Here is a 12,661-nt window from a genome sequence, read left to right as displayed (position 1 = left end):
AGGCATGGTGTAGATGGAAAACAGATGATACCGTTTTTGCAGTGCTAGGGATTAGTCGCCATTTTTTACAGTAATCAGATATCAGAGACATGTCTTTCGTGAGTGTTTCCTCGAGGATGTCGAACTTGGATGCCTGAGTTGCACAGCAGATGTCATCGGCGTAGATGAACTTCCTTGAAGAAGTTTCTGGGAGGTCATTGATGTAAATATTAAATAGCGTAGGAGCCAGAACAGAGCCCTGTGGGAGGCCACTTGAGACAAGTCTCCATCTGCTAGACTTGTCACCCAGATGCACCCGGAATCTTCTGTTTTGGAGAAGAAACGATATAGTGTTGGCCACCCATGGAGGCAGGCATCTTGAGATCTTGACCAGGAGACCACGGTGCCAGACCGTGTCATAGGCTGCTGTGAGATCAACAAAGACAGCACCCGTCTTTAAATTCTTCTGGAATCCATTTTCAATGTAAGTTGAGAGGGCCAGGGCTTGTTCGCAGGTAGATCTTCCTGGGCGGAAACCAGCTTGGGCGGGTGATAGGAATTTCTCTGTAAGAGGAGAAATACGTGACAGAAGCAGCCTCTCAAGGAGTTTGTAACACACGGAGAGGAGAGAAATTGGTCTATAGCTGGCGGCCAGTGTTGGGTCTTTCTTTGGTTTCAAAACTGCTATAATCTTCGCACGACGCCAAATTTTGGGCATAGACTCAGATTCCAAGATGTGGGACAGGAATGAAGCGAGCCACTTCTTTGCCGCGGGGCCCAGGTTAAGAATGAGTTCTGGGGTGATGTTGTCATAGCCAGCAGCTGTGACACAAGCCGACACCGAGCCCGCCTGTCCGGGATGTGCCAGGGGCCGGGGCGGGGACGCGGGGCAGGGCGGGCGAGGGCAGAGTGTCCGCCGCTCGTGTCTGCGGCCCACGGGGCGGTGAGGGCGTCGGGGCCTCGTGCCCAGGTCACAGGTCACAGGTCACGGGGCGGGGTGAGGGGGGCTCTCGTACCCAGGTCACAGGTCACAGGGCGGGGTGAGGGGAGCTCTCGTACCCAGGTCACAGGTCACACGGTGAGGTGACCGCGAGGGGCTCTCGGCCCAGGTCACAGGTCACAGGGAGGGGTGAGGGGGGCTCTCGTACCCAGGTCACAGGTCACAGGGCAGGGGCGCTGTCCCTCACGTCCCCGGCGTCCCTGGCTACGTGTCCCGCACCTGCTGGAGGCCGCACCGAGGCCCGGGGACTGGTCGCGTGTCCCGCCGGCCCCAGACGACGTGACGTCACTGTGACGCGACACCACAGCGGGCCTAGGGGAGCGCGCGGCCCCGCCCTGCGCCGATGACGACATCGCATGACATCACAGCGTCAGGCTCTCGGCGGAGGGGCCCGGGACGGCGCAGGCGCAGTGAGGGGGCGCAGGCCCGCGCAGGCGCAGAGATAAGAGGAGGGGGGACCGCGCGTGCGCGGCGGCCGGGGCGGGGTGTCGGGGTGTGCGCGTGCGCGCTGCGGGTCCTCGGCGGCGTCGCGTTGCTGGGCAACAGGGAGAGGCCCCGGAGGCCGAGGGAGAGGCGGGCGGAGGGTCCCCGGTCAGCAGGGCCGCGGTGATCCTGGGGGCTCGGGCGCCCGGACCTTCCGTGGTGAGGAGACACCGGTGAGGGGGGAGGTCACAGGTGAGACGGGCACAGGTGAGGGGGGACGCACAGGTGAGGGGGGAGGGCACACGTGAGGGGGGAGGGCACAGGTAAGGGAGGAGGGCACAGGTGAGACGGGCACAGGTGAGGGGGAGGGCACAGGTGAGACGGGCACAGGTGAGGGGGGAGGGCACAGGTGAGACGGGCACAGGTGAGGGGGGAGGGCACAGGTGAGACGGGCACAGGTGAGACGGGCACAGGTGAGGGGGAGGGCACAGGTGAGACGGGCACAGGTGAGGGGGAGGGCACAGGTGAGACGGGCACAGGTGAGGGGGAGGGCACAGGTGAGACGGGCACAGGTGAGGGGGGAGGGCACAGGTGAGACGGGCACAGGTGAGGGGGGAGGGCACAGGTGAGACGGGCACAGGTGAGACGGGCACAGGTGAGGGGGGAGGGCACAGGTGAGACGGGCACAGGTGAGACGGGCACAGGTGAGACGGGCACAGGTGAGGGGGAGGGCACAGGTGAGACGGGCACAGGTGAGACGGGCACAGGTGAGGGGGAGGGCACAGGTGAGGGGGGAGGGCACAGGTGAGGGGGGAGGGCACAGGTGAGACGGGCACAGGTGAGGGGGGAGGGCACAGGATTGCCGCTCTCCGTACCCACCCTGCCAGGCTGTGGCGCATGTCCCCCACACCCGCTCTGACCCCAAGTCGCCGTCCGCAGGGAGTGCAGGTGACCCACAGCCCGTCAGGGCCAGGCCGGCATGTCCAGAGGCAAGGTGCATGCTGGGACCCCGGCCGTGCAGGAAGCGTCCCCCCCTGGCGACCCCCTCAGGACCCTCTGCCCTGACCCCCCAGGACCCTCTGCCCTGACCCCCCAGGACCCCCTCCCCCCGACCCCCCAGGACCCCCTGACCCCGACCCCCCAGGACCCCCTGACCCCGACCCCCCAGGACCCCCTGACCCCGACCCCCCAGGACCCCCTGACCCCCCAGGACCCCCTGACCCCGACCCCCCAGGACCCCCTGCCCCTGACCCGCCAGGACCCTCTGCCCTGACCCCCCAGGACCCCCTGACCCTGACCCCCAGGGCCCCGATGGGCAGGCCCGGATGGCGGTGGCCGCGGTGGCCCTGCAGGACCAGCTTCTCCGGGACCTGCGTCTGGGGGGCCTGCTGCCCGCACCCCACCCCAGGGGGCGCCCAGTGGGCAGAGTCAGGCCGCAGCGGAGGCGGGAGAGAGGCCGCGAGGACATGGAACCCGGGGGCGGCCGCGTGGCGGAGGAGGAGGAGGAGCAGGTGCTGGACCCCCGGCCCCCGCCACCGACCCTGGGTGAGCACCTCGGACAGGACGGCGGGCAGAGCAGAGCCTGGCGGGCAGCCCTGGGTTCAAACCCAGCCGGAGCTGCAGGGTCTGTGCCGCTGAGCAGGGCTGATGCAGCCACGTAGCCAACCCACCCCACAGGCCGCAGGACACCTCCCAGCACCCTGCACAGCACCCAGGGAGCCCATGGAGGGTGGGCAGGCTATGGGGTCTCTCCTCTCTCAGCACCCTGCACAGCACCCAGGGAGCCCATGGAGGGTGGGCAGGGCTGTGGGGTGTCTCCTCTCTCAGCACCCTGCACAGCACCCAGGGAGCCCATGGAGGGCGGGCAGGGCTGTGGGGTATCTCCTCTCTCAGCACCATGCACAGCACCCAGGGAGCCCATGGAGGGTGGGCAGGGCTGTGGGGTGTCTCCTCTCTCAGCACCAGGCACAGCACCCAGGGAGCCCATGGAGGGTGGGCAGGGCTGTGGGCTCTCTCCTCTCTCAGCACCAGGCACAGCACCCAGGGAGCCCATGGAGGGTGGGCAGGGCTGTGGGGTCTCTCCTCTCTCAGCACCCTGCACAGCACCCAGGGAGCCCATGGAGGGTGGGCAGGGCTGTGGGGTGTCTCCTCTCTCAGCACCAGGCACAGCACCCAGGGAGCCCCAAGGAGGGTGGGCAGGGCTGTGGGGTCTCTCCTCTCTCAGCACCAGGCACAGCATCCAGGAAGCCCATGGAGGGTGGGCAGGGCTGTGGGTCTCTCTCAGCACCCTGCACAGCACCCAGGGAGCCCATGGAGGGTGGGCAGGGCTGTGGGGTGTCTCCTCTCTCTGCACCCTGCACAGCACCCAGGGAGCCCATGGAGGGTGGGCAGGGCTGTGGGGTCTCTCCTCTCTCAGCACCCTGCACAGCACCCAGGGAGCCCATGGAGGGTGGGCAGGGCTGTGGGCCCCTCTCCGTGCCCTGCCGCCTGTGCTTAGTGGGGGGCGAGAGTGGCAGCAGGTGCTGGGGAGACCCCTCTCTCTGTGTCCCTCAGCTCAGCGACTGGGCCTCCTGGAGCTGCCCCCACGGCCGCTGTCGCCGGAAGGCTGGGCCCGCGTGAAGCAGAGGTCGGTGGAGCAAGGCGATTCGGCACAGCCGTGTCCCATCTGCAAAGAGGAGTTCAGGCTGCTCCCGCAGGTGGGCCCCGTGTCACCCAGCGTCCCCGGGGGAGGCCCCTGTCACCAGGAGCTGATCAGCATCCTGCACTGTCAGCTGTGGTGGCAGGTGGCAGCACCCAGGTGACAGCTCAGGTGACAGCAGACAGGTGACAGCAGACAGGTGACAGCAGACAGGTGACAGCACAGGTGACACAGTACACAGGTGACAGCACCCAGGTGACAGCACCCAGGTGACAGCACCCAGGTGACAGCACCCAGGTGATAGCTCACAGGTGACAGCACTCAGTTGACAGCACAGGTGACACAGCACACAGGTGATAGCACTCAGGTGATAGCACAGGTGACACAGCACCCTTTTGACAGCACTCAGGTGACAGACAGTACACAGGTGACAACAGACAAGTGACAGCACTCAGGTGACAGCACAGGTGACACAGCACACAGGTGACAGCACCCTTTTGACAGCACACAGGTGACAGCACACAGGTGATAGCAGACAAGAGATAGCACTCAGGTGACATCACAAGTTACACAGCACACAGGTGACAGAAAACCAGTGACACAACACACAGGTGACACAGCACACAGGTGAGAACAGACAGGTGACAGCACACAGGTGACAGCACACAGGCGAGAGCACTCAGGTGACAGCAGACCGGTGACAGCACACAGGTGACACAGCACACAGGTGACACTGCACACAGGTGACAGCACTCACGTGACACTGCACACAGGTGACAGCACACAGGTGACAGCACACAGGCGAGAGCACTCAGGTGACACTGCACACAGGTGAGAGCACTCAGGTGACACAGCACACAGGTGACACAGCACACAGGTGACATAGCACACAGGCGACACTGCACACAGGTGACAGCACACAGGTGACAGCACACAGGTGACAGCACACAGGCGAGAGCACTCAGGTGACAGCACACAGGCGAGAGCACTCAGGTGACACTGCACACAGGTGAGAGCACTCAGATGAGAGCACTCAGGTGACACTGCACACAGGTGACAGCACTCAGGTGACACTGCACACAGGTGACAGCACACAGGTGACACTGCACACAGGTGACAGCACACAGGAGAGAGCACTCAGGTGACACTGCACACAGGTGACACTGCACACAGGTGACAGCACACAGGAGAGAGCACTCAGGTGACACTGCACACAGGTGACACTGCACACAGGTGACAGCACACAGGAGAGAGCACTCAGGTGACACTGCACACAGGTGACACTGCACACAGGTGACAGCACACAGGCGAGAGCACTCAGCTGACACTGCACACAGGTGACAGCACACAGGCGAGAGTACTCAGGTGACACTGCACACAGGTGACAGCACACAGGTGACAGCACACAGCGAGAGCACTCAGGTGACACTGCACACAGGTGACAGCACTCAGGTGACACTGCACACAGGTGACAGCACACAGGTGACAGCACACAGGTGAGAGCACTCAGGTGACACTGCACACAGGTGACAGCACACAGGTGAGAGCACTCAGGTGACACAGCACACAGGTGACACAGCACACAGGTGACATAGCACACAGGCGACACTGCACACAGGTGACAGCACACAGGTGACAGCACACAGGCGAGAGCACTCAGGTGACACTGCACACAGGTGACAGCACACAGGTGACACTGCACACAGGTGACACTGCACACAGGCGAGAGCACTCAGGTGACACAGCACACAGGTGACACAGCACACAGGCGACACTGCACACAGGTGACAGCACACAGGTGACACAGCACACAGGCGAGAGCACTCAGGTGACACTGCACACAGGTGACAGCACTCAGGTGACACTGCACACAGGTGACAGCACACAGGTGACAGCACACAGGCGAGAGCACTCAGGTGACACTGCACACAGGTGACAGCACACAGGTGAGAGCACTCAGGTGACACTGCACACAGGTGACAGCACTCAGGTGACACAGCACACAGGTGACAGCACACAGGTGACACAGCACACAGGTGACAGCACACAGGCGACACTGCACACAGGTGACAGCACACAGGTGACACAGCACACAGGTGACAGCAAACAGGCGAGAGCACTCAGGTGACACTGCACACAGGTGACAGCACTCAGGTGACACTGCACACAGGTGACAGCACACAGGTGACAGCACACAGGCGAGAGCACTCAGGTGACACTGCACACAGGTGACAGCACACAGGTGAGAGCACTCAGGTGACACTGCACACAGGTGACAGCACTCAGGTGACACTGCACACAGGTGACAGCACACAGGTGACACAGCACACAGGCGACATAGCACACAGGCGACACTGCACACAGGTGACAGCACACAGGTGACAGCACACAGCAAGAGCACTCAGGTGACACTGCACACAGGTGATAGCACTCAGGTGACACTGCACACAGGTGACACTGCACACAGGTGACAGCACACAGCGAGAGCACTCAGGTGACACTGCACACAGGTGACAGCACACAGGTGAGAGCACTCAGGTGACACTGCACACAGGTGACAGCACACAGGTGACAGTATACAGCGAGAGCACTCAGGTGACACTGCACACAGGTGACAGCACACAGGTGACTGCACACAGGCGAGAGCACTCAGGTGACACTGCACACAGGTGACAGCACACAGGTGACAGCACTCAGGTGACACTGCACACAGGTGACAGCACACAGGTGACAGCACACAGCGAGAGCACTCAGGTGACACTGCACACAGGTGACAGCACACAGGTGACAGCACTCAGGTGACACTGCACATAGGTGACAGCACACAGGTGACAGTACACAGCGAGAGCACTCAGGTGACACTGCACACAGATGAGAGCACTCAGGTGACACTGCACACAGGTGAGAGCACTCAGGTGACACTGCACACAGGTGACACTGCACACAGGTGACAGCACACAGCGAGAGCACTCAGGCGAGAGCACCTTGCTCCCTGCTGTGACGCCCCCTGTGTGCCCCCAGACGCGTCCTCACCGCACACGGTGACCCAGGCAGGGCTCTGGGCGTCCCCTGAGCCTGCTCCCCACAGGTGCTGCTGTCCCGCTCCCCACAGGTGCTGCTATCCTGCTCCCACGTGTTCCACAGGGTGAGTCTTCCCGTGGGTGACGCCGAGAGAGGAGCCTGGGGGTGGTCACAGGGGTCACAGGGGTGATCCGGGGAGGGGTGATCATGTGGGGGTCACGGGGTGGTCAGGGTGTTGGTCATGGGGGTGGACACGGGGGTCCTGGGGGACGGCAAGGGAGGGGCGTTGACGGGGCTGGTGGCGGGGTCACCCCTCAGGCGTGCCTGCAGGCCTTTGAGAGGTTCTCGGGCCAGAAGGTCTGCCCGCTGTGCAGGAGTTGGCAGTACCAGACGCGGCTCATTCATGACGGCGCCCGGCTCTTCAGGGCCAAGTGCGCCACCAGGTGGGGGCCCCTCCCCGCCCCCCACGGCCTGCCCCCCCTGCCCACCCTACCACCCAGGGGTCACTGCCCTGTGCCCAGGATCCAGGCCAGCTGGCGGGGACACGTGGTCAGGAAGCGGTACCGGGAGCTGAGGAGGACCATCCCGCCCACAGACCCCACGCTGAGGAGGGGCTTCTATGAACAGAAGGTGGGGTGCCCTGAGGACCCTGGCGGGTGGTCAGGGTCACCCGGAGATGGAGGAACCGGGCCTCACCCCACATCCATGAGGCCAGGGGTGAGGGCACCCCAAGATGGAGGGCTGACGGTCCAGGCAGTCTGCCCTACCCCAGGAAGCAGGGGGCTGTCGGGGTCTGTTCCCAGGAAGCGGGGAGCTGGCAGGGTCGTCCGAGGAAGCGGGGGGCTGGCGGGGTCTTCCCCAGGAAGCGGGGGGGCTGGCGGGGTCTGCCCTAGGAAGTGTGGGACTGGCGGGGTCTGCTATAGGAAGTGGGGGGCTGGTGGGGTCCGTTTCCAGGACGTGGCAGGGATGAGGCCTTGAGCTGCGGTCCCCCGGGCTGGGGATGACTCTGAGCCAGCCCCCCCTTTCCTCGTCCTCGTCCTCGTCCTCCGGTTCAGATCAAAGCCACCGGGAGGTCGCCGCAGAGGCCATGCCTGTGTCCCCCAGAAAGGCTGGTCCTTGAAGGCCTTTGATCCTTATCTGGGGCAGGCCTTCAGTGCAGCAAGCCTCCCAGACGCCTCCTTATCTGGGGGTCGGGCCTGACCGAGGCTGGCCTCGGGGGTGACTGCCCGGTGAGGGTGACGGCCACCTCCCCAGAATGTGAGGCCGGAGCCCAGCCAGGCTGATCTGCCGGCAGACACGCCCCGAATTCCAGCTCTGCTGAGGGCTTGGGGTAGGAGGGAGCCCCGAGTCAACACACTAGGAAGCAGTTTGCTGCCCGCCCGCCCGTCCCCCAGCACGGGCGAGGTCACGGGCGAGGTCACGGGGCGGGAGTGGTCTCGGCACTCTAGGCTCGCTCTAGGGGACAGGTGCTCCTCCCAGAAGCTCGGGCCAGGCCAGGCAGGGGCTATCGAGGCCGCCGTCGGCCACCACTCTCACCTGTGGCCTCTGCGCGTTCAAGGCTGGCACGTCAGGCGCCCGAAGCACTGGCCGCAGCCCACCTGCAGGGGAGCTTCACGAGCGGTGGAGCAGTGCCGCGGGTGTCGCTCCCTCAGTCTGTCTGTCTGCACGCTAAAGGAACAGAGGTTCAGACACGGGCATCTGGCCGAGCGTGTGATGCCCTGGGGCCTCACAGTGGCGCCACAGGACAGCAGGGGCTGGCCACAGCTCTGTCCTTGTCCCCAGTTCCCGGGTCAGCCTCAGGGACTGGCCCCCTCAGCCTCAGGCCATGCCCCCCTCAGCCTCAGGCCGTGCCCCCCTCAGCCTCAGGCCATGCCCCCCACAGCCTCAGGCCGTGCCCCCCTCAGCCTCAGGGACTGCCCCCCTCAGCCTCGGGCCGTGCCCCCCTCAGCCTCAGGGACTGCCCCCCTCAGCCTCAGGCCGTGTCCCCCTCAGCCTCAGGCCGTGTCCCCCCTCAGCCTCAGGCCGTGCCCCCCTCAGCCTCAGGCCGTGTCCCCCCTCAGCCTCAGGCCGTGCCCCCCCTCAACCACGGGCTGTGTCCCCCTCAGCCTCAGGCCGTGTCCCCCTCAGCCTCAGGGACTGCCCCCCTCAGCCTCAGGCCATGTCCCCCTCAGCCTCAGGGACTGCCCCCCTCAGCCTCAGGCCATGCCCCCCTCAGCCTCAGGCCATGCCCCCCTCAGCCTCGGGCCATGCCCCCCTCAGCCTCGGGCCGTGTCCCCCTCAGCCTCAGGGCCCTGTCCCCCTCAGCCTCAGGCCGTGTCCTCCTCAGCCTCAGGCCGTGTCCCCCCTCAACCACGGGCCGTGTCCCCCTCAACCACGGGCCGTGTCCCCCTCAGCCTCGGGCCATGTCCCCCTCAGCCTCGGGCCATGTCCCCCTCAGCCTCGGGCCGTGTCCCCCTCAGCCTCAGGCCGTGTCCCCCTCAGCCTGGGGCCGTGTCCCCCTCAGCCTGGGGCCATGTCACCCGCGGCAGCCCCACAGACCACCCATCCGGCCGGCCGCCCAGTTCGCAGAGTTGAGCGGCTGCCTGCTGCGCTCCTATGTGACGGACGTGGACGCGCTGCTGCGGGAGGTGGACCGCTGTCTGGCCGTCAACCGCAGCGTCGTGCGGCAGCTGGAGGAGGCGCGCGGCCCCGAGCTCACGGACGCGGACTGGACGCGCATCCAGACCCAGGTGGGCGCCCCGGGCCTGGCCGGGGGGGGGGGGGGGGCTCCTCCCAGAAAGGGGCCGGAGACGCCCAGCGAGGCCCCCGCGTGCCACCAGCCCGTTGCCCGTTCTGCGTCCCGCTCGGACAGACAGACAGACAGACAGACGACAGCCTGCCTGAGGCCCTGGGGCTGTCTCTCTCCTCCCCAGACAGATGAGAGCGGGAGAGAGACTCTGCCCGAGGCTGTGAGGTCCCGGTCCGATCCCCAACTCCACTGTCAGCTGGAGCGGAGCCGGGCTGTGGTGTCTCTCTCCCTCCCCCATCTACTTACCCACAGTCTGTCTCTCATCAGACACAAACGAAATATTTCACAGACTCTCCTGCCTGAGGCTCTGAGGTCCCGGGTTCAAGCCCCCAACACCACCATTAGCCAGAGCTGAGCAGGGCTCCGGCATCTCTCCCTCTTCCTCTCTCCCTCTCTCTCTCTCCCTCCTCCCTCCCTCTCTCTCCCTCCCTTTCTCTCCTCTCTCTCCCTCCCTCCCTCCCTCTCTCTCCCTCCTCTCTCTCCTCTCTCCCTCCCTCCCTTCCTCCCTCCCTTTCCTCTCTCTCTCTCTCCCTCCTCCCTCCCTCTCTCTCCCTCCCTCTCTCTCATCTCTCTCCCTCTCTCCTCTCCTCTCTCTCCTTCTCTCTCTCTCCCTCCCTCCATCTCCCTCTCTCCCCCTTCCTCTCTCCCTCTCTCTCCCCCTCTCTCTCTCCCCATCCCTCTCTCCCTCCCTCTCCCTCCCTCTCCCTCTCTCTCTCTGAAGTGATACCTACTGTAAAAAGGAGGACAGGGCTGTGAGCCACCACCTGAGGCTGGGGTTGTCCCCTGGCCCACGTCCCGGCCCTCACCGCCCCTCCATTACTTGGGGACACCGGACGCTCGGCGGGTGCCTCGTCCTGGCGCGAGGGAGGCCTGGGACCCCGCACCGTCCGGCTGAGCAGAGTCCCACCGCCCACCGCCGCCCGCAGGCCCTGGGCCGGGACAGCCCCGAGTGCCCCATCTGCCTGACGCCGCTGTGGGAGCGGGGGGCCCGGCGCCGCGAGGTGGTGCTGCTGTCCTGCTCACACCTGTTCCACCACACCTGCCTGCTGGCCCTGGAGGACTTCTCGCCGGGGGAGGCCGTCCCCGTCCACGCCTGCCCGCTCTGCCGCTCCTGCTACCAGAAGAAGGTGCTAGAAGGGTGACGTCCAGAGCGGCCGCGGCAGACGCGGGTGGGAAGGGCCGGGGCGGGCGCCCGCGAGCCGGAATAAACGCCAGACAGGTGCCCACCGGGCCAGAACCGCCAGCGCTGTCAGCGTCTGGGCCCTGAGGGCGGCCGGGTCTGGGCCGTGGCGTCAGCCTGCGGGTCCCCTCGCCGCGTGTAAGGAGATGCGGCCACGAGGGGGCTGAGGACAGGCGGGCCTCCCTCGCTGCAGCCCGTAGGGGCCAGACCTAGCCCGGACCCTGGCCCTGACAATACCTCTGACTCTGACCCTGATCCTGGCCCCGGCCCTGGCCCTGACCCTGACCCAGATCCAGACCCTGGTCCTGGCCCTGACCCTGACTCGGACCCTGACCCTGATCCAGACCCAAACCCGGGTTCTGACCCTGCCCCTGGCCCTGACCCAGACGCGAACCCTGACCCCGGCCCCGCCCCGGCCCCGGCCTTCACATGCTGACGTCCAGTGTGGACTCCTTGTTGCCGGCTGACTGCAGGGCTGAGCTCAGCGTCCCTGTGGGAGCTCCCTGCCAGCCAAGACCCGGGGCCCACGACCACGTCTGAGGTCCGGCCGTGCCCGCCGCGCCTCAGCAACCCACACACGTGGCACTTGGCCTCGGGCGCCTGTCCGGCTCGCCGTCCTAGTCAGCAGGGACTCACCGTGAGAACCCTAGGCGGGGGCACACCTGGCGGAGCACACAGTGCGGTGCACAAGGACCCGGGTTCGAGCCCCCGCTCCCCACCTGCAGTGGGGACACTTCACAAGCAGTGAAGCAGGTCTGCAGGTGTCTCTCTCCCCCTCTGTCTCCCCTCCTTTCAATTCCTCTCTGTCCAGTCCAAAAAGGGAGGGAGGGAGGGAGGGAGGAAGGAAGGAAGGGGAGGGGGAGGGAAGAAGGAAGAAGGGAGGGAAAAAGGAAGGAGGGAAGAAGGGAGGAAGGGAGGGAGGGGACAGCCATCAGTAGACTCTGGAAGGCACTAGCCTGTGTCCCGGCAGTGGGACAGGACAGGCCAGGCTGGCAGCGGCCGCATCACCTGTGAAATGTCCCTGCTGTCTCCATGGTGGGTCCCCGTGAACGGGGCATCCCCGTGAACCGGCCCAAAGATGGGGACGTGTGCTCGGCTCCTCAGACTGCCGGGACCCGGGGACCCCAAAGTGCTGAGAGGACTCGGAGCTGCCTGACCACGGCTCTCTGTGAGCACAGCCTGCTTTCCAGCCCAGGCAGCACAGACGCACAAACACGCGGTCACACAGGCCCACGGCCACACGCACAGGGGCACCACACACACGCAGTCACACAGGCCCACGGCCACACGCACAGGGGCACCATGCACACCCTGTCACACAGGCCCACGGCCACACCACAGGGGCATCACGCACACGCGGTCACACAGGCCCACGGCCACACGCACATTCGGTCACACAGGCCCACAGCCACACACACAGGCACCACACACACACGGTCACACAGGCCCACAGCCACACACACGCAGGGACACAGGCACACGGCCACACGCACAGGGCACCACACACACACGCTGTCACACAGGCCCACGGCCACACACACGGGGCACCACACACACACAGGCACACGGCCACACACACATGGGGGCACGCACAAAAACATGGTCACACACGCACACTGTTACACATACACA

General features: G+C 65.4%; 1 protein-coding gene across 3 annotated transcripts; it reads left to right on the top strand.

The window, feature by feature from the left end:
• The first annotated feature begins 1,567 nt into the window (after positions 1-1,567).
• On the top strand, positions 1,568-11,132 carry RNF32 (ring finger protein 32). 3 transcript variants are annotated; one of them, XM_060195748.1, is made up of 9 exons: positions 1,568-1,635; positions 2,290-2,396; positions 2,707-2,947; positions 3,956-4,098; positions 7,153-7,185; positions 7,380-7,504; positions 7,583-7,691; positions 9,623-9,790; positions 10,776-11,132. In XM_060195748.1, exons 2-9 carry the CDS (start codon positions 2,382-2,384, stop codon positions 10,989-10,991), a joined length of 1,050 nt encoding a protein of 349 aa, XP_060051731.1. In that variant the 5' UTR covers positions 1,568-1,635; positions 2,290-2,381; the 3' UTR covers positions 10,992-11,132. The 3 variants fall into 3 exon arrangements, with proteins under 3 accessions (XP_060051731.1, XP_060051730.1, XP_060051732.1); XM_060195747.1 differs by having other exon boundaries at positions 9,565-9,790; XM_060195749.1 differs by lacking the exon at positions 7,380-7,504 and having other exon boundaries at positions 3,956-4,028; positions 9,565-9,790.
• Positions 11,133-12,661: the final 1,529 nt, after the last annotated feature.

The sequence above is a fragment of the Erinaceus europaeus genome, chromosome 8, assembly GCF_950295315.1.
Source record: "Erinaceus europaeus chromosome 8, mEriEur2.1, whole genome shotgun sequence".
NCBI lineage: Eukaryota > Metazoa > Chordata > Mammalia > Eulipotyphla > Erinaceidae > Erinaceus > Erinaceus europaeus.
The sequence above is the reverse complement of the archived record's forward strand: the minus strand, read 5'-3'. Positions and strand labels throughout refer to the sequence as shown.

What these genes read in the sequence shown, in the direction of transcription:
- RNF32 (XM_060195747.1), top strand. An exon ending in AGTTCAGGCTGCTCCCGCAG is followed by an intron (nt 4,099 to 7,152) that starts GTGGGCCCCGTG and finishes CGCTCCCCACAG; the next exon opens with GTGCTGCTATCCTGCTCCCA. An exon ending in AGGGCCAAGTGCGCCACCAG is followed by an intron (nt 7,505 to 7,582) that starts GTGGGGGCCCCT and finishes CCCTGTGCCCAG; the next exon opens with GATCCAGGCCAGCTGGCGGG.